The sequence below is a fragment of the Ursus arctos genome, unplaced genomic scaffold (genome assembly GCF_023065955.2).
Source record: "Ursus arctos isolate Adak ecotype North America unplaced genomic scaffold, UrsArc2.0 scaffold_16, whole genome shotgun sequence".
NCBI classification, from domain to species: domain Eukaryota; kingdom Metazoa; phylum Chordata; class Mammalia; order Carnivora; family Ursidae; genus Ursus; species Ursus arctos.
The window spans coordinates 30,235,035-30,261,479 of NW_026622830.1; the positions used below are offsets into that span (position 1 = coordinate 30,235,035).

Below are 26,445 nucleotides of genomic sequence, written 5' to 3' on the forward strand. Positions count from 1 at the left end.
GTCCAGTGGGGATCTGAGGAGGCATTTGCTTGAGCTGCCAGGAAGGAAGAGGCTCCTTCTTGGAAGGCCCATAAAGATAGGGTGGGCTGGTGGTGCTCTCGCCTGTCTGGGAAGGAACACAACCCCCAGGAACAGAGCTGAGAGGTGAAGAAAGAGAAGCTAGGGCAGGTCACATCATTTGAGCCCTGCGCAGAAGAATGTTCTGTTACAGGAGTCTCCAAATTCCCTTTTGCTCTTTAGCCAACTTAGTCGGATTGTTTTTCTTTTATTTGCACCCCCTAAGAGTCCTTATTTTGCACCTTAATGATTCATTGACTTTTTCTGGAAGTGGTCCTATTTTAAGAGAGATTATTTTAAGACATTCCTCATATATTCTGAATGCTCCATTATTAAGGGTGAAGTATAAGGTTCTTCCCTGGGGGAAGGGGGAATTGGTGTTTAACGGGTCTAGAGTTTCCGTTTTATAAGATGAAAAGATCCCAGTGATGTGTCACAAAATGTGAATATATTTCACGCTACCAAACCGGACACTTAAAAATAATTAAGACGGTAAATTAAATGTTATGTATTTTTTTACCACAATAAAAAGAATCATGTGGAATGTGAGCTGTACAGTTCAAATGAGCGCATCGTATGGCGTGTAAGCTCTGTCCCAGTAAAATGGGGTTTTATTTTCTTTTCTTATTTTTTATTATTTTTAAAGATTTATTTATTTATTTTAGAGAGAGAGCACGTGTGCACGTGCACGTGCACGAGTGGGGGGGGGGGCAGAGGGAGAGAATCTTCAAGCAGATGCCCCACTGAGCAGGGAGCCCAACAGGGGCTCCATCCCACGACCCATGAGATCATGACCTGAGCCGAAACCAAGAGTCAGTCGCACAACCAACTGAGCCACCAGGTGCCCCCTAGTAAAATTGATTTTTAAGAAAAATCATTTCCCTCCAGGGGCCCAGCCTCGTGATATCCTGTAAGTGTACATTTCATAATCGTTATCAGGACTTCCAGCAATGGCTCAACCACCCGACTCCATCACTGGACAGGCAGCGGTAACGTGAGGCAGAGTAGGGAGGAAAGGGCAGCGGGAGGAAAGGAAGGGTGGAGACACACTGGTTACATATGGTGGAGACAAGCTTCATGGGTGTGTGGTCTGTATGTGTGTCGTCACAAAGGGACCCATGGTCAGGAGGACCCCGTGCATGCTTTAATGCTCTGCTGTCCCCATCTTGACCATTTTTAATAGTTTTTAAATAAGGGAACTGTATTTCCTTTCTTTCTTTCTTTCTTTTTTTTTTTTAAGATTTTATTTTTAAGTAATCTCCACGCTCAACGTGGGGCTCGAACTCACAGCCCTGAGATCAAGAGTCACATGCTCTACCGACTGAGCCAGCCACACTGAGGGCCACAGATTACGTAGCTGGTCCTGCATATAGCCTTTATTCCTCCCGATAGGCAATGTCTTTTCTCCAACTCTCCCTTAGAAAGCTCAGATACTCCCAGAAAGCACGAATGATTTGCATATCTAATACAATGGTGTGAACTGTCTTGCATTTCTAAGATGTTGGTGTGAATTGTTTATCTTCCGACGGTTGTGAAGTATGAGACAGCAGTTGTACCAGTCAGGGTAGCTGCATAACACAAACCCCCAGATCCAGTGGCTTTAAACAGCAAAGGTTTGTTTCGCTCCCAAGTGTGTGTTCATTATGGGTCAGCTGGGGGCTCTGGTGTGAGTCATCCTCACTCCCGGACTGAGGCAGAGGGTAAGTGAAAACATGGGAAATTGTGTAAGAGCTCTTAAAGCCTCTTCTCAGAAATGACACCCATCTTGTGAGATCGAGCCCCGTGTCCCCTCGGGCTGGCGATGGGCATGGAGCCTGCTTAAGATTCTCTCCAACTCCCTCTTGCCCCTCCCCCCCAAAAGAAGAAACACCCATCACTCGAACTTGCACTTCATTGGCCAGTGCTGATCACATGATGACACCGAGGCTGAAGGGAGAGGAAATCTAATCCAAACAGGGGACCAGGAGAATTGGACAGATTTGTTAATCAGTTGCTCGAACACCATTTATTTAAATAATCTATCCTTTCTGTCTTAATTTTCATTGTCCATTTATCGTATACTAAATTTCTCTTGATCTTCAGGCCTCTTTTTGGGTCATCTTTCTGCTCGACTGATTTCCCTTCCTTAACTTTTAATTTCCGTAGCTTTGTAATGCCATTGAATATCAAAGAAGATAAGTACTTCTTCAGGGTTCTCCTTTGACATTTTTTTTCTGGCTATTGTCATCCTTTAATTTCTAGACTGATTTGAGAATCACTCTGTCAAGTCCTCTTACCCCGCTGTGTGATTTTGATCAGAGAGGGATTGCATTGGAGACAAATTTACATCTCTTCACAATACAGAGTTACTACTAATAAAATCTTCTAGGTATCTCAGTGAGGTCTTATGATGTTTTCCAAGTATACTCAGTAACTTCCTACTAATTTGACCTCCAAGTGTTTTGTTTCCTAGTCATTGTGAATGACACCCTTGCTGTATTGTTTTCCAATCATCTTTCCAGCCCAGGAGAAGCGCTCTTGGTCTTGATCTTTGTGACCAGTTTATCCTACTGAACTTTCTTACTACAAATGTTTTGTAGGTTGTAATCTGTTTATTTACAAATTATGATTAATCTTTCACTTTCCTCATTAAAAAAACAACACCACCCCAATCTTATACTTCTCATTTCCTCAGCAAGAGTGAAACTTGCTGTGTGACCGATGCAATTTTCATTTCCACTATTTTCTGTGACCTCATGACTACTTCTCTCCAGCCTGGCAGCAGCCAGGGTGCTCTGTGCCCACTGGCTTAGGGAAGGGGTGACACAGCAGAATGCACAGGAAAAGGGAAGTCAAGTTCTTGGAATTTTTTTAAGACTTTGTTTATTTGAGAGAGAGCACATGCATGCGTGAGAGGGGGGGAGTAGCAGAGGGGGAGGGACAAGGAGACCCCACGCTGAGCGCAGAGACTGACACAGGGCTCCATCCCACAGCCCTAAGATCATGACTTGAGCCCAATCCAAGAGTAGGGTGCGTCACTGACTGAGCCACCCAGGCGCCCCAAGTTCTTGGAATTTTTAGTTTTGAATGTCATTACCAGATTTAGAAGAACAGAGGAGGTGGTGACAGCCTTTATACCAGGTTCCTCAATGTGACCTCTGACCTCTGCTGGCCCTTGAGCCCTTTGACCCTGGCCCATGACGAAGTAAGTACAGATACGCCGAGGAATCATTTAGAAACTTTCGGCAATTTGATGGCGCCACAGTATCCAAACGCAAGAGCAGCCGACTGGCTTCCCTGAGCGGTGTATGGACCACAAATATTGCTCCATGGCAACCGGAAGTGAAACAAAAGCTGCTTCACCACAGACCGTTTGACCTTTAGATTCATTTCTTGGTTGATGTGCTTTAGCTGAGTGCTTCTTTGGATTTACCAGAAGACTCGGGATTGAGAGAAAAGAGGAGAATTCGAAGGAAGCAAGTGGGTGTGGAATGTCACCGTGTCACTGCATCCTGGTCAGCACCCCCCGAAGCACGGCCAGAAATGCAGGGCGGGGGCTGGGAGAGGAAGGCTGCCAGAGGGAGAACAACAGATATCCTTGACAGACTGGGAAACTGCAGTCGGAGGGGGCCCATGCCCTTTTCTAAGCAGAGCCTGGGCAGCAGCAAGAGTCTATCATTCCTTTGAGAAATGAAAGGGCTCTGGGCAGAGCTGGACGGCTGGACTGGAGATGGCCCACACAGTTCCCACGCACCCCGGCATGCGGCGGGGAGCGGCCGAATAATTTGCTATGTGTCCACAAGGAGCCCGAAGGCAGTGAAGGACCTTGGACACTCCCACTAGGTAGACACCAGGGCCACCTGATGTCCTCATGGGCTCAAAGGGGGCACAGAAGGAGCTGAGCCACAGAGAGAAAATGTGCAGCTGAGAACAAGGGACACTGAAGCTATGTATGGACCACACCTAATGTCCAGGTCAAAGTACATCTCGGCAAACACTAGTGTAGAAACACAAGGGCCAGCTGCCTCCCCTCCCTGGAGGCCTTGGCGCCCCTGGACAGCCCCGTCCTGCAGCTGAGATGGCAAACGGGGCAGTGAGGGGACACTCCCGTCCTGACCGAGAGCACATTTCAGTCGCCTGGTGGCATGGTGACTCGCCATGGAATTCAGTGGAATTATTTAAAAAGCAGAAAAAAGGGGCGCCTGGGTGGCACAGCGGTTAAGCGTCTGCCTTCGGCTCAGGGCGTGATCCCAGCGTTCTGGGATCGAGCCCCACATCAGGCTCCTCTGCTGTGAGCCTGCTTCTTCCTCTCCCACTCCCCCTGCTTGTGTTCCCTCTCTCGCTGGCTGTCTCTGTCTCTGTCAAATAAATAAATAAAATCTTAAAAAAAAAAATAAAATAAAATAAAAAGCAGAAAAAAATTGAACACCTTACCTCTTGCAAACTTCAGTCAATGCACAGAGATTCAAGCCCACTTTTGCTTTGTTCAACCAGAATGACAGGTGTTCGTGGATACCTCGCCCTTGCTCCTGACGTTAATGGGAGCGCATCTGGTGTTTCACTGTATGGCATTTGCTATTGATTCCTCATGTTTTTAAAGATCTTGTTTTTAAGTAATCTCTACACCTAAAGTACGGCTTGAACTCACGACCCCGAGATCAAGAGCTGCCCCTCCACCCACTGAGCCAGCCAGGCGCCGCCTCTCCAATGTTTTTTATGAGGTTAAGGTTTATCTACGTGAAGAGAGCTACAGTTTTGTTATTAAGTCAGGAATAGATGTTGAATTTTGTCTAATGCCTTTTGAGCACCTATCAAGAGGGTCCTATGATTTTTCACTTCTAACCTGTTAAGGTAACGTAGTACACAACAGATGTGCTTAATAGACCTTTGATTTTGGGGGTGCCTGGGTGGCTCAGTCGGTTAAGTGTCTGCCTTTGGCTCAAGTCATAGTCTCGGGGTCTCGGGACCGAGTCCCATGTGGGGCTCCCTGCTCAGTGGGGGGGCTGCTTCCCCCTCTTCCTCTTCCCCTCCCCCTGGTCATGTGCACGCTCTCTCTCTCTCAAATAAATAAATAAATAAATAAATAAATAAATAAATAAAATCTTTAAAAATATATTCACCTTTGACTTTGCCTGTTTAACTCGTAGTTGAATTTGAGCTTATAACTTATTTACAATTTTCAAATCACCATGTATAAGTGAGTTGTGTGTGTACTTTTTAAAAACATTCATTTGGACAAGTTGTGCTAAGGGGGTTGTACTAGGTTTATAACATTTTCTCATGCTCTAGATTCTAGAATGTACAAAATTATGGACAGCCTTTCTTGAAGGTTAGCTAGAAAATTTCCACACTATTGTCCATCTGTGTCCAAAATCTGGCTGAATAAGACCTTTGAGGACCTCCTTCCTATCCTCTTGAGTTAGTGGGTCTATTCGGGTTTTCCATTTCTTATTGAGTCGATTTTAGTGACTTGTTTTTTAAGATTTTTCAAAAAATGTATTCATTTGATAGAGAGAGAAAGAGAGAGCATGCATGAGCAGGGGGAGGGGCAGGAGGCAACAGGAGAGGGAGAAGCAGGCTTCCCACTGAGCAGGGAGCCTGACCTGGGGCTCGATTCCAGGACCCTGGGGCCATGACCTGAGCCAAAGGCAGATGCTTAACCAACTAAGCCACCTAGCTGCCCCCAATTTTAGTAACTTACAGAACATTTCATTTTCATGTTTAAATCAAGTTGTACCTAACATTCTTGGGGTGCCTGGCTGGCTCAGTCAGTAGAGCATGTGACTCTTGACCTCGGGGTTCTGAGCTCTTTAATATTCAAGAGATTACTTAAAAAATAAATTTAAAAAAAAAGTCATACCTAACATTCTCTTCTCTGAGTGTGTACCCCTGAGTCCCGAGTTCATCTGAAAGCAGTACTCGCGGACTCCAGGTGGCCCCTCCGACATCCTCTCCAATCTCACCAGACATGAATCTCCTCTTGGCACACATTTTCCCTGTTACTGGAAACAACGCTCTTCTCATTTTCCTGCTCCATGTTCTTTTGTGTTCCCGAATCTTTTCATGTGCCTCTTTTCATCTTTACCCAAAAGAGTCTGTTTTTATCCAGTGTCAGGAGTTTTATGGGCTTTGATCAAGGGCTGGGATTTTCTGTTCTAATCTTGTAGCCTCAGAGAAAGAAAGGCAGACTTTCTGTGGGTTCTTTAGCAGATTTAGAGGATGAGCTGAGAGTGAAGAGAAGGGCCGGACCCCTAGCCGGGGCGGGGACAGGAGGTTCGCCTCTCTCCCCTGGCACAGGGGCTCTCCAGGATCTCACCTGCCTGCCTCCTCTCCCAGGCCCCTCCTGTCACAGTGTACTGGCCAGAACCGTGTCGGGCAGCTGTCGGGCGGCATCTGCTTTGTCGCCTCTCACCTCGCGGCCGAGCTGCCCCATCTGCCCAGGACACCCGTGTAGGGCTCCCTGACTTGACAGGTGCTTCCCTGAGTTTTCGCTAATGATCTAAGCCGTACATGTATGTTTCGTGTGCTTTTCTGTATATGTATTATATTTCACAGTGAAAAGAGCTGAAAAAGGATCTGTATATGGTTTTATAAATGCACCTTTTTTTCTGAAAGAATACAATAGCAAACTCTTCATGGAGGGCGTTTAATTTTTGTTTTACTTAATATAGTTCCATATTTAAATAAATTATTGTTTTTCAAAGCCTGGGAAATGACCAGGTAGCCGGGAAACCCCAGGTTGACCCCAGATGACCAGAGGCACTCTCCCAGTCTTGGCTGTGTGCAGACAGATTTCAACATGCAGCTGTCTCCTTCCTGGACCACAGACAAGCGCGCCTTTGACCCACTGCTTTCCACCCTCATTGCAGACCGTCCATTACTCACCGTGTTTTGAACCTCAGGACCTAGTCTTTGCCAGGTCTCGTTCTACGGGGCTTTCTAAGGATCTCAAAGAGCAACAGGACGGTCTTAAAACACAAAAGCAAAAAAAAACAACAAAAAACAAAAAACAACCTTCAAACAGAATTCATTCGATTTCGATTTCCCTTAAAAAGGAAAAATGAGGGCGCCTGGGTGGCTCAGTAGGTTAAGCATCTGCCTTCGGCTCAGGTCATGATCCCAAAGTCCTGGGATCGAGTCCCGCATCGGGCTCCCTGCTCAGCAGGGAGTCTGTTTCTCCCTCTCTTCCCCACTCGTGGTCTCTGTCGCTATCTCTGTCTCTCTCTCAAATAAATAAATAAAATCTTAAAAAAAAAAAAAAAAAAGAAAAGAAAAATGAGTTTTTTCCAGGGTACAGATTTGAAAAGGAAGGAAGCTATTCCTGTTTTGAGAGTGTCACAACATATATTTCTTGAACAGTTTTGGTCAGCAAGTCAGCGAGTGAAACCTGACTTGAAGAGGTCAGCAGAAGTGTGAGCAAAGGGGTCTAATAACCGAGAGGGCACGGGTGACTGGAGGTCCAAGCAGCAAGCGGGTGACACTGTGGATGACAGCAGCTTGTCTGAATGCGGGTCGTGGGAAAAAGGCTGAATTCAGGCCCTGAAGGGGTTTGGGGGGGGAGAAGGAAACAGGGGAGCAGCAAAGCCCCTGAGGTATGGATCCCTGCATAAAAAAGTAAAAAATAAAATGAGTTAAACCCTCTCTCTCCTCCCCAACTCTAAGCCACAGGGCAAAGATCACTCCAGGACCCTGGCAGGAATCTGGAAGTCTGATCTTCAGAGAGAGTTTGTGAAATCGGGCTTTTTGACTGGGAAGCTGGGAGATACCATTTTCCAGCCAAGGTGGGAGCAGCCAGCCGAGAGCAGGGCGCGAAGTAGAAGTCTACATACTGACTGTCGAGGCTCTCAGCCTTGGCTGCCACCTTGGTTCCCAGGCGCTGGCAGCCAGCACTGTCTGGGAAAGACCCGCCTCAGGGAAGAGAACTCCCCAGTGAATGGCCCAGGCTGACTGTCGCGCAGAGCTCCGTCCCACGGTCAACAAGGCCGTTCCGCGGGCACAGAGCTGCGCTGGGTTTGGCGTCCTCACCGTTTAGCATGAGCTGACGGCCACGTGTCACCTGAAAGGTAGAGACCGAAGCAAAGAAATCGAAAAAGCAACCTAGAGAAAAGACCGGCCTGCAGGGAGAAGGAAAGTTCACAAACCAACCAGGAAAATCCTCAAGGAGATTCGTCCCTTCATTCATCCTTTCACGCAGCAAAGACACCTGGCGCCCCAGATGCCAAGCACGGTTCTAAGGTGCTGGGAACAACAGTGAACAGAACAGAGAGGTCTGCCCTTCTAAGTGGGGTGGGACGAGGGTGTGGAATGGAATGATGAAGGACACACAGAGTAAATAAGTAAAATGAGTGAGTTAGAGCGTGACAATTGCTATGGAAAAGAAGAGCTAAGTGGGAGAAAGGAGGCCAGGAGTGTGGGTGCTAGGAATGGATGGGACGGGGGCGTGGGCAGGATGCGGTATTACTCGTGGAGGCCACGCCAGGCCGTACTGAGAAGAGGTGATCAGAGCAAAATCTTGAAGGAGTGAGGGATTCTGGGCAGAAGGAACAGTCAAGGCCTAGGTGCTAAGGTGGGAGTGGGCCTGGAGAAGTCAAGGAACACTGAGGAGGCCGGTGTGGCTGGAGCGGGGTGGGCAGGAGGTAGAAGAGCTAATGACAGGGAGGCCGGGGGGAGGAGAGATCACGGGGGCCACATCAGTCACTGCAGGGACTCGGGCTCTGCCTGTGAGTCAGATGCAGAATCACCGTGGTGTTTTGAGAGGGACGACATGATATGACGTATTTTTAAAGGACCATTCTGACCGCTATGCTGATAAATGCATATTTATGTCTTTTAAAAAGATGGTTTTTAAAGATTTTATTTATTTATTTAACAGAGAGAGAGCACAAGCAGGTGGAGAAGGAGAGGGAGAAGCAGACTCCCCACTGAGCAAGGAGCCCGATGCGGGACTCAATCCCAGGACCCTGGGGTCATGACCTGAGCTGAAGGCAGACATTTAACTGATTGAGCCACCCAGGCACCCCATCTTTTAAAAATATTTTAATTATTTATTTTAAAGATATTATTTATCTATTTGAGAGACAGAGAGACAGAGACAGAGCAGGAGTAGGGAGAGGAGGCAGAGAAAGAGAGGGAGAAGCACTCTCCACTGAGCAGGGAGCCCAATCTGAGGCTTGATCCCGGGTCCCTGGTATCTGAGCTGAAGGCAGACGCTTAACCAACTGAGTCATCCAGATGTCCCTGTTTCTTTTTTCTTTTTTTTTTAGAGTAAGCTCTACACCCAATGTGGGGCTTGAACTCATGACCCAATGTCAAGAGTCACATGCTCTACCAATGGAGCCATCCAGGTGCCCCTGATTAAGTGAATATTTACATTGATAATATATTGAGATAAGAAAAGATGTTATGGCCACAAAATAAAATTTTATTGCCATAAAAAGAACACCCAGAACATTAAAGAGAGCCTTGTACATTAAAACCATGATAGCAAAAAACCCAAAAGTATGACAGAAGCATTAGAAGACAGAGCTAAGTAAATCTTCCATAAAGGAGATCAAAAAGACAAAATATAGAAAAAAGACAAAAATATGAAAAATCAGAGAGAAAAGATAAGGACCAACACTTAAAGAAACAATTCCAGAAACAGAAAACAGACCTTAGAGTGAAGGCAATTATCAAAGAAATTAATTTCAGAAAATTCCCTAACACTAAAAGACATGAGTTTCCAGAGTGCCTATGCTGGAGAAAAAGAGGCCAACAACAAGACATGTCACTATGAAATGTCAGAACACTGAATACAATCCTCCAGGCATCCAGAAAGAAAAATAGTAGCAAAACAAAGAACCTGGGATCAGAGTGGCACCAGACATCTCCACAGAAGTCACATGGGAAGGCTGAGCGCTCTGCAGTCACATTCTCACCTCTGGGGGACAATAAGCAGGGAGAGAAAGGGCAGCAGGGTCCAGAGGAGTTCCCGATGACATGCACAGAATCCCAGGGGTACATATGGAAATGGCAGAGTCTGATATAGTGACAGCTACCTAGAAAATCACATAAACAAACGAAACAAGATTGCCAACTCCAGGAAAAACTAAAAGTTGTGCCAGAAGAGAGAAGTAAGTCATAATGTATGTCCTGGGTAAGCTGCAAATGGGGTTTATATATTCTTAGTCACGTCACCATGTTTCATATTGATCCGTTCAAAATCACACAATTACATGGAGAAAATGGAGGGCTTGCAAGTTGAGTAGGATGGGAGACAGTGAGGGCACAGAGCAAAATCTCCATTTTCTACCAGATAAAGTCAATTGATTAGGCCTCGCACTGAAAAATTGTGAAGTGGTAATGTATCATGCGGAGAACTCAAAGTCAATACAAAGAGATTCAGCTGGAAAAACCAAAGGTGGGTGGTTTGTCCCTTGGGGAATGAGGGAGAAGGGGTTGCTAAGAACAACAGATTTTCATAATAAGCCTAGTTTAACTTTTTAGAATATGGACACTGATCGTTTTGAGAAAAATAGTTTAAAAAGAAAACGACCATAGTGTCTCATTCTTTAGCTGGTCACAACCTAGTCCCCTGTGACCTGGGCAACCTTAATCTGCAACTCTCCCAATGCCCTGCCTGGACACAGTACCCATTACCAGTGGTGGGGGGCAGCCCAAGTTCATCCAAGTTCCCTCCCTCCTGCCCTTGGTCCAGCTCGAGTCCTATCTGTGCCAGACCCTTTCAGAGCCTGCTGAGCTTCCTTTCCTCTCCAATCCACCTTGCAGAGCAACAATTGACTAAATTATTCATGGATGACTATTACTTATTACATTTGTTTAGCTAGTTCAGATATGGATCTCTCCTAAGTAAGTTGCAAACTTCTGGAGGAAGTAGACGATTCCTTTTTGATGTCTGGCAAATGTCCATAGTAGGTGCCCAAAAAAACATTTCATGAATAAACTTAAAAGTAGAATCCAAGGTGAATTAACAGACAGACTTAAAACAAAGTCTGGAGGTAAAACTAAGGTGAGATTAAAGCCGTGACTGATAATGGTTAAGGCATCTAGAGGACCTAACTGTATCAAGATAGGGCAGCCTTCAAAGCTCTGTGGTCTACCTTTTCAGTTAATGTTTAAGTTGAGTTGTTTTAATAAAGAGATATTTTGCCCCCGAAGTACTCTAAGTTTCAAGTTTTGGTGAACAGCCAAAACAGCCCTGGGAGAGCAATACAGTAGAAGACCATCTTGAGTCCATATTCAGAATGAGCAGGAGTCCTTGATCTTGGACGAGCATCAGTCCATGCTTTTTTGGTCCCACTGTGCTTTCACTCCCACTAAATGGAGAGAACACCTGGCATTTTCTGATATCCCCAAGAAGGGGAAACTTGGACCTCTCGGCAAGTACCCTGTCAACTGGCTCTGAAGTCTTAAAATGTTCAGATCATGGCTACAAGGACAGGAGCCTACAGCTATATTCAGAGATCTGACTCAGCCCCAGTTCCTCGTGGTGATAGTTCTTGCCTGGTGCCAGTCATCTCCACTCTGCCAGGCCACAAACCCTCCCATGTTGGTGATTCAGCTGTTGTCACCTTTTCAGCTGTAAGGGCATGCTGGTCCTGAGGGTGGTGGTCTCCGAGCAAACTCTATGGATATTCATCCTAGAGAAAACTCAAGACTGGAACATTTCCTAGTTGGCTCTTCTCCAGTTAATGAGAGGAATGAAAGAATGGAGGCACTGGAGACCCACAGAGCCAGGGAGGAAAGCTACAAAGAACAGTGTTCAAGGTAAACTGAGCAGCAAGGCCTGCCTCCCACATATGCAGGAAAACATATCCTGCCTCTTGTTGGGTCCAAAATTACACAGCTCCCTTCCCCTGGCCCTCAGAGCACTCGAATGTGCTTCCACTCCTGCCATGGACCTTCCCCATCTGTGGGACCTGTTTTGGTTTCTCACTACTCACACAAAGCATCTTCACAAAGCCTTCCTGTGTTGAGTCCGTGCCATTCCTGTGAAGCTTCCTCAAGACACTGGGAGTTACTATGTTGGCTGAAGAGTAATGGTGGACCAAGGAGGAGGAGCTCCAAATTCTGGGTGCTCCCCACCCTCAGCCACTGAGGCTGCCAGAGGAGGTCCGTCCCAAAGGGAAGAAATGGATTAGGAGGCACAGGGAGCCCCAAGCCAGCGCTTCTCAGGCATCGACACACAATGAAAACCTTAGAGGTCTTGTTTAAATGCAGGTTTGGATTTAGCAGGGCTGGGGCAGGCCCGAGATTCTGCGTTTCTAACAAACTCCTGGTCCACAGGCCACGCTTTCAGTAGCAAGGGGCATGATTGAGGACGAAAAGTGGAGAAAGAGGGGAAAACAGGGCCCATGGGAGGAAAGCTGAGGGAGGAACAAGCTCCAGGCAGGGTGGTCTGCTAGTGCTACCACTGAACCCCTCTGGTCTCCAAGGCCCTCCCTTCGGGGCCTTCTGGGGCAGGGGCCTCTGTGGCCCACGTGATGGCTACAACGGGGTGCCCTGGTCCTCTCCCTTCTCCTCTTGTTCCACAGGACTGGAGCATACAGCCTCCCAGCTGCGTGCTGGAGGAGGGCCAGGGGCTGGAGACCTTCTCATTCCCTCCATCCCAGCAGGGAAGGGAGCCCTGCCTCGGCTGGGGTTGACCGCCATGCTAGCTCAGGCCCTAACTCCAGGACAGCCCCACCATGAACAGCCGATTCTTCAGGTTGGCCCCAAGGATAACACACAGGCTCTCTCCCCTCCTGAGCTTCACCTGAGCAACCACTCCCTGAAGCCAAAGGAGCGACCGTCTTCACTTTCTCAAACAGCAGCTTCCATTAACTGAGGGCCTACTGTGCGTGTCGGGCTCTGGGAGAAGCGCCCTCCCACACTGTTTTATTTCATCCTCACATTTACCCTCGCAGGAAAGACCTGGCTTATCCCCACCGTGTAAGGAAAACGAAGCCCCAGACGTAATTTGTCCAATGCTCACAGCTAATAGGACTCTACCCTTCCCATCCTGGCATTAAACCATAACTGAACTCGTGAGGCCAGGAGCCTGTGGGATTATGTCTGGGAGAGAAGCCTCAAGATAGTTTAGATGACACAAGACAACGAAGGCGAGTTAATTTGGTTTATAACCCTTTGAAGGTCAGCAGAAAGTCAAAGCTGTGATGGTCCCTCGACCAGCTTCCCTCACTGAACCAGTCACAGAAGGCTCCTCTGTGCCAGCTGGCAGGGACAGCCCAGGACCCAGAAGGACGGAACTTGCAGGTGGCTGAGAACGGGGCTCAGTGGCCTGAGCAGAGGGTGCCAGGCAGGGACTGGATTCATGACGTAGCACCAAATGTCTGCAGAGGAGCCGGCCTGCCAGGCCGCTGACGGGAGGGTCATCTAGCACCATCTGAATCAGATGGTACCAGCCACTGTCCACACCTCGAAGAGCATGACATAGCACCCTGGGGTGGAAGTGCACTTTCAACTTTAGCTCTTCATTTAATAAACTGAAGTGCCCCCAAGCACTGCGCCGGATTTGTGGGGCCCTAAGACACACTCTTGCCCTTAATGAAAAGAATTAGCGGGCTGGGCACACAGGTAACCAAGCAGTGGTGAGGACTGTAGTGAACTGGAGAATTTGCAGACGAAGCTGCCTCACTACCTTCCTGCAGTTGGTTGTAGCCTCTCAGTACGGAAGAAAAATCTAGTGATTTTTCAAGAAAACCCCCAAATCAAAATGTGAACCTTTCCATTCTAAAAACAAAATGCAGGCCAACATCTGTGTCCACTAGTGTGCAACCTCTGCTCCTCACTGGCCAGGCCCAATTTCTGCCGTTATGCCCTTAGCACCTCACAAAACCCGGCAGGAAGGAAGCAGTCAGTATGCAGCGGGCACACTGACCCGGTGAAGCTTATCCAGAGGCAATGGGTCTGAGTCTCCATCATACGTAGAACGGCCGATGCAACTGGGAAAGATTTTTAGCCTTGGAAATGACAAATGAGTGGCCTAACAGTTGTTGCGAATAAGAAAATCCTTCAAAGCTAGAGCACATGGTTTAGCCAACGGGGGGCGGCGGGGGGCGGGGAGAAGGCTTCCTTTACATGAAATATACACTTGACAATTGACTTGGGTCCCCACTACGGTCTATGGCTCTCCCACCCCCACCCCTTCTTTACTTGCCCGTCCCTTAAAGGCACTTGGGCTTTCATACTTGGTAAGGGGAATTCAGGCTTTGCCTTGAGTTCCAAATGTCCAACCTATTACCTAAGAATATTATCCAACTTGGTGTTCTTTCCAAGGATTAAAATGAAACCGCATGTAATAAAGGTGCGTGGCACATCTGGCAAAGGTTTCAAGAAACACTCACCGCTGTTATGAAGGTGTAAGGTGTTTTCTGTAAAGAACCAAAATACACACTTACTGTCAGTGCAAAGTTACAGGGAGTCTGATTTTGTCTTAATACACAATACTTGAGGGGCACCTGGGTGGCTTAGTCACTTAAACGCCCGACTCTTGACGTCGGCTCAGGTTGTGATCTCAGGGTTGCGAGACTGAGCCCCAGGTTGGGCTCTGCACTCAGTGTGGAGTCTGCTTGAGATTCTCTCTCCCTCTGCCTCCTCCCCTCCCCCTGCTCGCTGTCTCAAAATAAATATACAAAATCTTTAAAAAGCCCAAACAATACTTGAATAACAATTGCACCAGGAATGAGATTATGAGCCTGAATGTTCACATAGAACAGCAAGGGCCATTTGTTAGGGGGCATCAGAGAGGGAAGGATTAGGACTTTTATGGTCTCTGCTCTTGGGCCCCTAGGACTACATGCACAGCTTGGAAAACTACCTTCTAGTGTAGATTTTCAAAAAGAATGTGGTTGATCTCCATGGATATGGAAAGATACACCAAACAGAGTGAGTGAAAAAAAGGGAAATTATAGAAATATCCAATGGAAGCCTGAGGTTTGTTTTTTTTTTTAAGATTTTATTTATTTGACAGAGAGAGTGCATAAGCAGGGGGAGCAGGGGAGGGAGAAGCAGGCTCCCTGCCAAGCAGGGCAGGACTCTGGGATTGTGACCCAAGAGGAAGGCAGATGTGTAACTGACTGAGCCACCCAGGCACCCTAAGGAAGCCTGAGTTTTAAAAAGAATATATATGTGCTTAGAACACTTCTGGATGGGTGTATAAGAAACTTCATTAGATAACCTTAGAGACTGCAGTACCTTCTACTGCAAGATGCTTCTCATTTTATGGTCTTCTGTTCCATTTTCAGCGTTCTCCCGTTACCAGACCCATCGATACCTCATAAAAAGGATGAAATAGGGGCGCCTCGGTGGCGCAGCCAGTTAAGCATCTGACTTCAGCTCAGGTCATGATCTCAGGGTCGTGGGATTGAGCCCTGCTCAGGTTCTGCACTCAGCGGCGAGTCTTGCTTCTTCTCTGTGCCCCTCCCCCCTCATCTTCAATCACGCTCTCTTAAATAAAATCTTAAAAAAAAAAAAAAGATCGGGGCGCCTGGGTGGCTCAGTCGTTTAGCATCTGCCTTCTGCTCAGGGCGTGATCCCAGGGTATTGGGATCGAGCCCCGCATCGGGCTCCCTGCTCTGCTGGAAGCCTGCTTCTTCCTCTCCCACTCCCCCTGCTTGTGTTCCCTCTCTCGCTGGCTCTGTCAAATAAATAAATAAAATCTTTAAGAAAAAAAAAAAAAAGACCAAATAATTTGGTTTGGCCAAAATCTTCTGGTCTGAGCTTTGCTTTACAAACAGTTGCCAGGATATGGCTTTATAGATCTCTTTACATTTCCAGTGTCAAGGCCCAGGAACTCCAATTAAGAGTACTGGGCTCCCCAGTCTCCTCTCCCATTACCAAATGCACCTCACTTTGGAGGTTGCTTCAGGTCACGCCCGCCCCCCGCCCCAGTCCCTCATTTCCTGAGTCCAAGGGTTTTTTTCCCATATGCACTCCCTCTGTGAATAGTATCATCCAGCTTTTAGGTACCGTCCCAACAATGACTCCCTAATTTCTATCCCTGGCCTAGACTCTCTCCTCAACCCCAGATCCACAATTTGTAAGTGCCTACTCAACTGCTCCATGTGGATGTAGAGTACACGTCGACAAGTTAACACATCCAAAAGTGAATTCACCTTCCCCAATAAACTTGTTTCACACACAGCCCTCCAAATCTTAGCTGACGGCGCCTCCAGGCTTCTAGTTGCCCACGTCCATAGGCTCACAGGAAGAAGACGACTGAAAAGCAGTCTGACCCACAAGGCCAGTTATCTAAAAATGAAGGTGGCCCCGGGTACTAGGATCAAAGATATCATATAATCGTTAAAATGTTTTCTGAAATATACTTGAAATTAACTCACTTTAAGTCTAGGTTTAGATTTTGGCATTTTAATTTCTTTTCAATATGTCACTTTGTGCAAGCTAGGCAAGAGAATCAAACTAAGGCAGTCCAGTCCATCTAGGGATCCAGGCTGAGTCTTACAATCTTCAGCAGAATGACATCATAATGCAAGGTGCTAACAGCAGGTTTATAATCTCTAAATAACAGCCACTTATCTACATTTTTTCCTTAGGAAACAGCCAAAGTCCAGTCCTTAAAGGTATGATATACAGAACATCTTGATCTACAAAGAACAGAATGACCCAAATTATATGCTGGCCAATTTACTAGTGGACCAAATGAAAGCTTACCAAGGACTGGTGAAGAGAGAAAGTGTTTACCTTTTGGAAACTTGCTCTGAGATTTAAAAAAGTCCTGGCTACTTTTAATAAGAAAGCAAGTAAAAAATATTACAGATGCGCCCACACTGACATTTGATTTTGCCAGGATCTTCCACTAGAACACAAAGTAAGAGATGAGTGTAGGGGTAAGATACTTAGATGTTTTCAAAATTAATTACTAGTAATATGAAATTTGACATATTAAATTCTTCCATTTGCTACCAGAACAAACTGACAATGAGGACTATTTAAAAGAAATGCTGAACTCTAAAAAGGGCGGCAGCAGTAACACTCCCCACTACAGAATAACCTCCTGTTTTCCCACACCATTAACACTGCTGCTCTTCCAAGATACCTATTCCTGTGGGAAAACTTGTCAGCTTTTGCCAGGCCTAGGAGATGAAAAATAGGGCATGTCCTAATTAGTTAATTTGTAATTGTAAGCTCAGTTGACATCTTGAGGATGGACCCATAAAATCTGGCCATTCTTTCATTTGACATCTGCAAACTGCAGAACTCCTTAGCCCTTAAGCCAGTTTCTGCTCAGTATCTTAAAGCTGGTCTCAGTCCCATCTGTGACTCTTCTTCTCAGGATTGACGGTGGGTACTAGTCATCAAAATCTGGAATGTCATCGTAAGAGTAACCCCGGTAGCCTTTGGATGCATAGTAGGCAATGCGCAGGTGGTAAAATCCTGGCAGGAACACCAGGATGCCAATGATCAGGACGGGAACGGCCCGGTCTGCCCCCTGGTGGCAGAAGGAGGCAAACACATTAGTACCTTACAAACTATCAATTTTAAAATAAAACAAAGCCACAGATTCAACCCATACATCAGTATTTTATACTCTTCAGAGCATTTCCTTTGGGTAGTATGCTACCAAAGGAACAGTTTACATCTCTTTTCCTCCTGATTATAAAATGTAGAAAAACTGCAAAGCACTAAAAATTTTAACATAAATAAACTGTCCATCTTCGACCATAGACAGCTCACTTATTTCCTTCTGATCTCCATTCCAGTTTCTAGTTGTGAACACACCATATCCTGTGCCTTGGTTTAGTCTCTGAGTCTAACAAGCAATTGCCAAAATATTATGAAAAGTTCAGCACTGAGGGTGGGAGATAGGCAAAATGGGTGAAGATAGTCAGAAGGTACACATGTCCAGTTGTAAAATAAGGAAGTTCTGGAGATGCAATGTACAGCATGGTGACTACAGCTAATAATACCGTATTGTGTATCAGCAAGTTGCTGAGAGTAGATCTTAAAAGGTCTCATCACAAGAAAAAAAATTGTAAAACTGTGTGGTGATGGACGTTAACCAGACTTACGGTCGTCATTCCCCAATATATACATATAGGGAATCACGCTGTACGCCTGAAACTACCATGTTCTATGTCAACTAACAGTGTGCATCATTCCACTGTGACGGACGCACCACAATTTAACTTAACCACCCCCCCCCCGACTGTGGGGATAGTTGGGTTGCCTCTCACTTTTTTAACTGTACAGAATGCCACAATAGACTTTATTGTTTTTCTTGGCCTTTCAAATTCTTTCTTTAGTGTATATTCACATGAGCACAATTCACAGGTCAAAGAGGAAGAAATGTGTTTAGTGTTTTTATCAGTAGGGCTTCAACTATTTGGGGAGTTCCAGGAGGGCAGGGACTTTGTTCATCCCTGTATCCCCAGCTGTGCCCAAAATATAAATGTATTAAATGAATGAATCCACGCTTATAAAATTGCTCTGCCCTGTTTTTAGGTATAGTTTTAAATGTTTATACAGTTAAACTTATCCACCTCTTCCTTTGTGATTTTTCCCATTACTTTTAAGCTTTCTCTCATCTAAGTGTTTAAATCCAATCTAAAAATCTCTCTCTTTTTTTTTAAGATTTTATTTACTTGTCAGAGAGAGCGCGCGAGAGAGCGTGCGCATGCGTACAAGCAGGCGGAATGGCAGGCAGGGGGAGAAGCAGGCTCCCCTCTGAGCAGGGAGTCCCATGTCGGACTCAATCACAGGACCTTGGGATCATCACCTGAGCTGAAGGCACTTAACTGACTGAGCCACCCAGGCGTCCCTAAAAATCTCCTTTTAACAGGTCTAGTTACACAATGTATTTTGACAGGTTATCTACTCAATATAATTTTGGCTGCTTCATTCACACAGAGAAACAGGAGTATTTACCTCATATGGGAACAGTAAAAACTAAGTGAGGTAATACATGTAAAGCAAGCAGCCTCAGCTGGCACACAATGACTCAATTAATTCCAGCTTAAAACCAAGGAAAGAAAAAAACAAAAGAAAACAAGGAAAGAGAACTTGACCGGGCTCTCTCAGGCTAAAGACGGGACTACATGAACCTCAGAAACAATATAGTCTACAACTCTCACAATTGACATACTTGGTGCTATTTCTGTTATCTTATTTTACATTTTCTACTTCCCTGCTTCTTTTATCTTTTGCAGGATATTGACTGGACATCCCCAATGGGATATAACCTTAGAGAATTGCAAAGAAAACTTACAGTGCATTTAACCTTCTTATACTTAGCATTAACACTCATGCTATTACCTTATTTTTTTTTTTTTTTTATTTGAGAGAGAGAGAGAGAATGTGTGTGCACATGCGAGTGATGTGGGGGGGGAGCAGAGGGAGAGAGATAAGCGGACTCGGCACTGAGCATGGAGCCCAATGCAGGCCTCGATCTCAGAACCCTGAAACCATGACCTAAGCCGAAACCAAGAGTCGGATGCTTAACCAACTGGGGCACCCATCACACTGTTATTTTAAAGCTATTGTATGTGTAACATAGAATAAAGCAAGTAATGATATCGTTATCATAAGGATAGATATATCCATATAAAATCAAAGAAATTAAGTTCTAATTAAATTAACTCTAATCTTAAATTTGCACTGAACATTGTTTTCTACAAATAATGAATCATGGAACACTACATCAAAAACTAAGGATGTACTGTATGGTGACTAACATAACATACTAAAAAATTATTATAAAAATAAAAATAAAAATAAAAATTAAAAAAAAAGAAAAAGAAAACTTTTCTAAAAGATACCTATTTCCTGATTCCATCGCTGAAAAGGCCGAGACAATGAAAACCAAAGCATGAGCACCACTAATGCCCAGTCTATGATCTCTCTAAATCTACTTCCTATACAGAAACCAGGGCTCTTCAGAGAAATGGTTGTTTACAAGTTAGGAGACAGGAAATACATAGATGGGCCTGGTATAACTTGCTGTGCCATGAAAGCAAGAAAGCTATCAAAGGCTACCTAGGTCATGTTTAAAAGACATAGGAGTAACACAAAGAGGCCCTACTGACCAAATACGGAACAATTTAGATATTAAAAAGAATATGGGGGGGCACCTGGGTGGCTCAGTCAGTTAAGCATCCGACTCCTGATCTCAGCTCAGGTCTTGATCTCAGGGTTGTGAGTTCAAGCCCTGCATTGGGTTCCACACTGGATGTGGCGCCTGCTTAAAAAAAAAAAAAAAAAGAATACGGACTATGAAACACAAATATGTAAAAGAAAAAATAGGAGTTTATAATGATACCATTCTCTGACTACCTTTTGAGGTTGCTAGGTGTATTTTTATAAAAGTTGTGAAACAGAAATAAACATTTTTCCTACCTTCACTATACACATTATATTTTGGGATAAACAGATGGTAGATTTGAGAAAGTTCTTTATAGCAGAATTTCAGCTAATGAATGCAGAAAATGATAGAAGTGCGTCCATTAGAATAAACAGTGATGGGGAAGTTTGTAATAAATGAATTAGGCTAAAGACACTTAAACCCAGCAATCTAGCTTAGTATCAACTAAAAAATCAGGATAACCATTATGTGCCTCCTAATGTAATGCTATAGCAATGGTTCTCAAAATGTGCTTGACGGACCACCAGCATTACCTGGGAACTTGTTAGAAATGCAAATTCTCACAACCCACCTAAAGAACTGGGATCTCTGGGAATGGAACCAAATAATCTGTGTAACAAGTCTGCCTGATGATTCTGATTAACAGAGAAGTTTCAGAATCAACCTACCATAGCAAAGCACCTCCTATGAAATATTCTTTCTAAAACAAAACTAAACCTGAATCTAACCAAGTCTCTAAATCTAACAAAAATACGAAGTGAAGGTAAGATATTAATACAGCACCCCTAAACTTTTATAAAAACTGTTACAGATGCATACTGAAGATGCGCACTTGAGAATACCAGCAAAACAGAAACGCCTGGGTGGCTCAGTCAGTTAAGCATCGCTCTTGATTTCGGCTCAGGACACAAGCTCAGGGTTGTGAGCTGGGTGTGCAGCCTGCTTAAGATTCTCTCTCTCAAGTGATTAGTGATTTTCTTAATTAACATCTTTATCCTTATTTATAAAGCAGTCTTTTATAAACCACACAAGGTAAAACGATATTTGCTGCATGTGGATCTCACCTCCACACTCGATATTTATAACATAATTAACAGAGTCCTCTGGGATTGATACTGCATGCTACAGTGAAAGTTAACTGAAGGAACGGTCCTGAAGTTAGATGTTCAAACATAGACTGCACCAAGCATCTGGTGACCATATAATAATTTTAAACAGATAAGGAATCAAAGGCAAATCAGATTCACTTCTTAAAAACCATATGCAGCCATTTTATTGCGACAGGACTACTATTCCCAATTTCTGTAATGTCCACAAGTTTTTCAGCTGTTGGCTGTGTTCCCTCTGCAGAACAATATGACCATCATCTCCCGGCATGGTGTGTGTTGAAGAACGCACATGACTTACAATCATTATTAGTTCAGACCAACTTGGACACTGTCTATTAATGAATGTATATAGCCCGAGAAAAAAGAACCACCAAACACCACTTTTGGTTTTGAAGATAACACTCCGAAGCTCAACAGGAACTCCAACCAAACCCAATGCAATCAGGATCAGCCTCGTGGCTCACAAGTCTTGGCATGGTCAGTGGCCCCAGACCTATACAAGCCTCACTGCTTCTCCCCAAACTGGAATGTCTGTAGCACTACAAAATTACAATAATACATTCTACTCCAGTTACAGCCTTTATCAATCAGGAATCCTCAATGCTAGGGGTGCCTGAGTGGTTCAGTTGTTTGGGCATCTGCCTCCGGCTCAGGTCATGATCTCAGGGTCCTGGGATTGAGCCCCATGTTGTCTGGCTCCCTGCTCAGCAGGGAATCTGCCTCTCCTCCTACTGGTGTGCACTCTCTCTCTCTCTCGTGCTCATTCTCCCTCTCTCTCAAACAAATAAATAAAATCTTAAAAAAAAAAAAAGAATCCTCAATGCTAGGCTCAGCTTTGCTGTTCTGAACTATGACAGTGGGAAGATTGCTCGACATCTCAAGGGAAAATGTGCCTACCTACCCCCACATACCTCACAGAAACTGTGGGACAAGCATGCTGTTGTTCAAAAAAAGAAACATATGTTTTGTCATCAGAGAACAAAATCTAAAAACTCTTTTCTTCTTTCTGCTGGAATCTCCTGTACTGGGTATGAATATAAAACAATAGAGCCCAAACTCACACTTTAAGATTTCATGGCACATTCCCACAAACCCTCCAGCTTACCCCTTTGCTGATATAGCCAGCCAGCAGGAGGGAGCCTATGATTATGAGAAAGGCGCCAATCAAAAACAGCACTGTAGCAAGTGCAATGGCCTTATATGGGATCTTAGGAGGGCTCTTCTTAAACTGGAAGAGAAACAAACAAAAAAGGCAGAGCATTATGAAAATACCAGAACTCAGACACTAAAGCAAGGAGGGTAATAAAAACCAATGTGGATGCTTTGTGTGTCTTAAAGGAAGTCCTACTACCCACTACAGCTCTGGGAGAGAAAGGCAAGGGACAAACAAGAGGTGAAGCTCTAGTTATTGCTCTAACAGTCACTCAAAGGAGTCCCAGCAGAATGTTACTCTTTCTACTTCTAATCTCATTCCATATACCATTCACTGTAAGAAAATATTTTCTTACAAAAACCAAAGACACTTTATGGTCATTCATTGATTAGACACGTGTTTATTAAGAGCCTGGCACATGGAAGGGTGTACTAATCTACAGGGATTCAAGAGTGAACATCATGCTATGGAGAAGTAAAGAAAACAAGTGATTTCCGGCACTCAAAGTTAAGTCAGCATACAGTCAAAGGTTTTAGAAACAGCTTTTTCTAAAGCATTAGTTGCTCACTCCATGGATCAAGTAAACTGACTCGTTAATAAGTTCAATTCAAAGTTAAGATTCAGAGACAAGCTTTCTAAGGTTTGCCTCATTTCTGTATCTGACCTAACTGGCTGGAAGCTTCCCAGTTGTGCCTTCCAAAAAAAAAAAAAAAAACGTCTCTCCTTCAAGTATGGGTCCACAGAGTGCAAAGAGTAATTGATTTGTTTATATTTAATGGGATGGGTTCCTGTTTCCTCCTCCTTGGCCCTGGTTCCACCTAAACTATTCTAAGGGGAAGTGGACAAAAGGAGATGCTACACCATTAAGTATTTTATAAATAACGATCAGGGTAGGATACAAAGTTAACAAATATTCTGTTTTACTTACTGTTTGCCACAAAGAATACCTTTAATAAATTGGATCTCATGACATCAGGAAAGAAGGAAGATTCCCACAATCTGCTGGCTTTAGCAGTTAGTTTCTCCCTTAAAAGATGAACTGGCTTTGACTAAAGTGTAAACGAACCAATGACACAGTCCTTAAAAAAATTCTACTTAACAAAACACAATCTGAGTATTTTCCAGAAAAACTAAATAAAATTTGTAACTACTGGGCTTTGGCGTTACAACTAAAAATTCTTACAAATGAACAATATGTATATTGGTTTGAAACTGCTCTACCAAGGCCCCTCCTTCTGCAAACTATGGTTGAAAGGATCTGAGAGCTGAGTTTCTTTCTTGCTTTTCCTTCTAATCCCCAGGGACAGTTAGCAAAACCTCCACCTAGAAGGTCTTCCTGCTAACTCAACAGAAACAGAGCCAGCCAGTCTCATCGGCTCCCTTCTGCATTTACCTGAAGGTCAATGTAGCCATCGTCTGTGCTGGAGAGCCTTGAGTATTTCACTTTACTACTGGGAATTCCAGTAGCCAGGTTGGTACGAGACGGCATCATAACACACTGCCACGGCTACAGTCTGAAGACAAAGAAAACTGTCATTGTATGCAAGTGACAAGAGCGTGTTACTTATATTGGAGTTTGGCGCTGAAATGTCATACTATGCAACTGGCATTTTATGCTCCATTGCACTTAAAATCTGCTATTCCTTTGACACAGTGAAAACATTCTCCTTGTGTATCTACTCTGGTGTGTCCTGGTAGAATGAGTCAAGACATTTGCCAAGAAACAGACCTCATGTTTATCTTGTCACCAATATTCCCGTGCCTAATTTTTCCAGAGCCCACAAAGAGCAGATGGAAGAGTGGTAACTTAAATCTGAGTCTGACACCAAAGTCCACATTTTCAGTCATTCTGGCCCCTGTCCCTGCTTCAGGAAAAAGCAAGAGGAGTATATGCTCAAATGATTCTCTTATTTGCCAGGGAGGGAGAATGGGTGGGATATGGAATACACTCACGTCAGCATTTTGTTGATTCCTCCTAATGGGTATCATTCTTTTAATGCAAAAAATCTGTAGAGCTTCCTATAAATTTGGCTATCAGGATTATTAGTACTGGTAATGAGTACTGTACCAGTACCAATTTGGCTGTCTCTCTGCCCCACCCCAAGCACTGAAAGTAGTGATTTCATTTTCCAGATTACTTCTATAGATTCCTAAAGAAAAAAAAAAAAAGAGAGACAGAGAGAGAAAAGAATAAAACCTGTTTTTTGTCCAAAATATTCAAAACCAACTTCAGTAATGAAATCATGGCTATTTTGTCACTAGTTTAAGAGATAGTAGATAAGATTAAAAAACAATTGTAATTTGTGCACTTTTCCTCCATAAAATCACAAAGTTATATGAATAAAACAAGTAAATCTATTTTGATTGTGAAGCTATTTCTAAAGGTGAAGTAGATCTGTAAAAAGAGGAAATTATTCACAAGGGCAACATTAAAGAAAAAAAAACAGAAACCATAAAGACTTTGCCTTCCTCTGTTATGACACGTTGGAAATAACCATCATCATTATAATAATGTCAGTTAATAATTACCCAGTATTGGTTAGATACCAGGTACTATTCTAAGTGCTTTCTATATACTTTATCCCAATTATTAATGAACTAAAATAACTAGCATTTTGAATTGGTGCTAAATGCAAATGTCCTTTTTAAGCAATTATATACCAGTGCAGAAATCAAGTTCTGGATCCAGTACGCTTATTTATATGCTTTTCTGAAGTTAGCTCAAACTGCATCAAATACTAGGTTTTTAATGTTGCGACCCCTATTACATGATAACCTAAATTTAATTCTACAAAATTTAAAGTCCAAACTACCGGTATGTGGGGCTCTGGAGGGCATTTAATCACCTTTGATTTGTATCGTCTTTTTTTAAAAAGTTTACATACTCTGCCATTGCCTATTCATACACCTGCATCAAAACAAAAAAGCGCAGGATGTGAGGGAGAGGGGAGACGAATGCTTACTGGTGGCAAAGAATAATAATTCTGCAACAGAAAGGAAAAACGTAAATCGCGGTTTTCAGAGTACCAGTTCAAGTTCCCGAAAGGCTTTTTTTTTTTAAACGGTTCCACCGCAACCCCCAAACTCCCAGAGCACGCGAGGGTTCCAACACTTTAAAAGCATCAGTAAAACACTTAGCGCAGTGCCTGGCATTATGCGCCTCCACACTATCTTCCTACCCGTCTCCAGACCTAGCCAGGAAGACAAACACCGACGCGAATTTAGACGTAAACTAACAAAACCGGTTTCTGGGAAGAGGCCAGCCGTGGTCCGGACTGGCGAACGCTCGACACCCAGGACGCGAAGCTAGATTTCGGAAGGGAGCGCAGCCTCGGCCCCGCCGGGCGCCTGAGGGGGGCGCTTCTGTTCCCGCCCCGCCGCACGCAGGCCTTACCGGAGCGCCGCGCCAGGCCGCCCGCGCGCCGACAGCTCGCTCACGGTTGGCAGCAGAGGCGCCTGAGGCCTCATAGCACGCCTCACTTAACCGCCACCCAGCCCCACCCGCCCAGCTCGGCGCCGGAAGTAACGCGCCGAACGGCGGCGCGCCGGAAGTGGCGTCACCGGGAGCGGCGACCTCTCGCCACTCTCAACTTCCGGTTTTGGCCCTCCGCTAGTGGGAGCATCCTGCCCGCGGCGTCGATGGAGTCCCGCCCTGTGAGGTTGCGGGACTGGCTGCGGCCTGCGTTTGCTGCGGGACACTTCCGCTGGGTTGTATGGGTGGTCTAGGGTGACCGGCCACCTGGGTCACAGTCAGACTTCGGGTAAACCGGCCACTTGTTTCTTTGCCTGAGTGTTGGGAGCTCAGTGGTACCCACGGGAGACAGAAACCGAAACGGTGAAGCTGCATGACTGGAACGGCCAGGTCTCCTATTCACTGCCCAGGGCTGTAGGCCTTCCCCGCGGGCGCACCGCGGTTTCTGCTGGCCAACACCCCACCACCACTCTCGAGGGGCCCCACATTCTTGTGCTTCAGTTTCCCTCTCCTCACCTTCAGGCCTGACCCAGGTTAAGAGGCCCGCCCACAAGGGACATTTTGCAGCACATGAAGC

The 26,445-nt window shown here is 44.9% G+C and overlaps 1 protein-coding gene across 2 annotated transcripts; it reads right to left on the reverse strand.

The window, feature by feature from the left end:
- Positions 1-16,388: 16,388 nt before the first annotated feature.
- TMEM230 (transmembrane protein 230) lies at positions 16,389-23,910 on the reverse strand. 2 transcript variants are annotated; one of them, XM_026503066.4, is made up of 4 exons: positions 23,790-23,910; positions 23,344-23,422; positions 22,349-22,471; positions 16,389-17,485 (listed from the first exon to the last, which is right to left on the reverse strand). In XM_026503066.4, exons 1-4 carry the CDS (start codon positions 23,807-23,809, stop codon positions 17,345-17,347), a joined length of 363 nt encoding a protein of 120 aa, XP_026358851.1. In that variant the 5' UTR covers positions 23,810-23,910; the 3' UTR covers positions 16,389-17,344. The 2 variants fall into 2 exon arrangements, with proteins under 2 accessions (XP_026358851.1, XP_026358848.1); XM_026503063.4 differs by lacking the exon at positions 23,344-23,422.
- Between the last annotated feature and the right edge of the window lie 2,535 nt (positions 23,911-26,445).

What these genes read in the sequence shown, in the direction of transcription:
- TMEM230 (XM_026503063.4), bottom strand. Translation starts at nt 23,888, where the DNA reads ATGATGCCGTCTCGTACCAACCTGGCTACTGGAATTCCCAGTAGTAAA. An exon ending in ATGGCTACATTGACCTTCAG is followed by an intron (nt 22,472 to 23,789) that starts GTAAATGCAGAA and finishes TTTCTCTTCCAG; the next exon opens with TTTAAGAAGAGCCCTCCTAA. An exon ending in CTGGCTATATCAGCAAAGGG is followed by an intron (nt 17,486 to 22,348) that starts GTAAGCTGGAGG and finishes TTCTGCCACCAG; the next exon opens with GGGGCAGACCGGGCCGTTCC.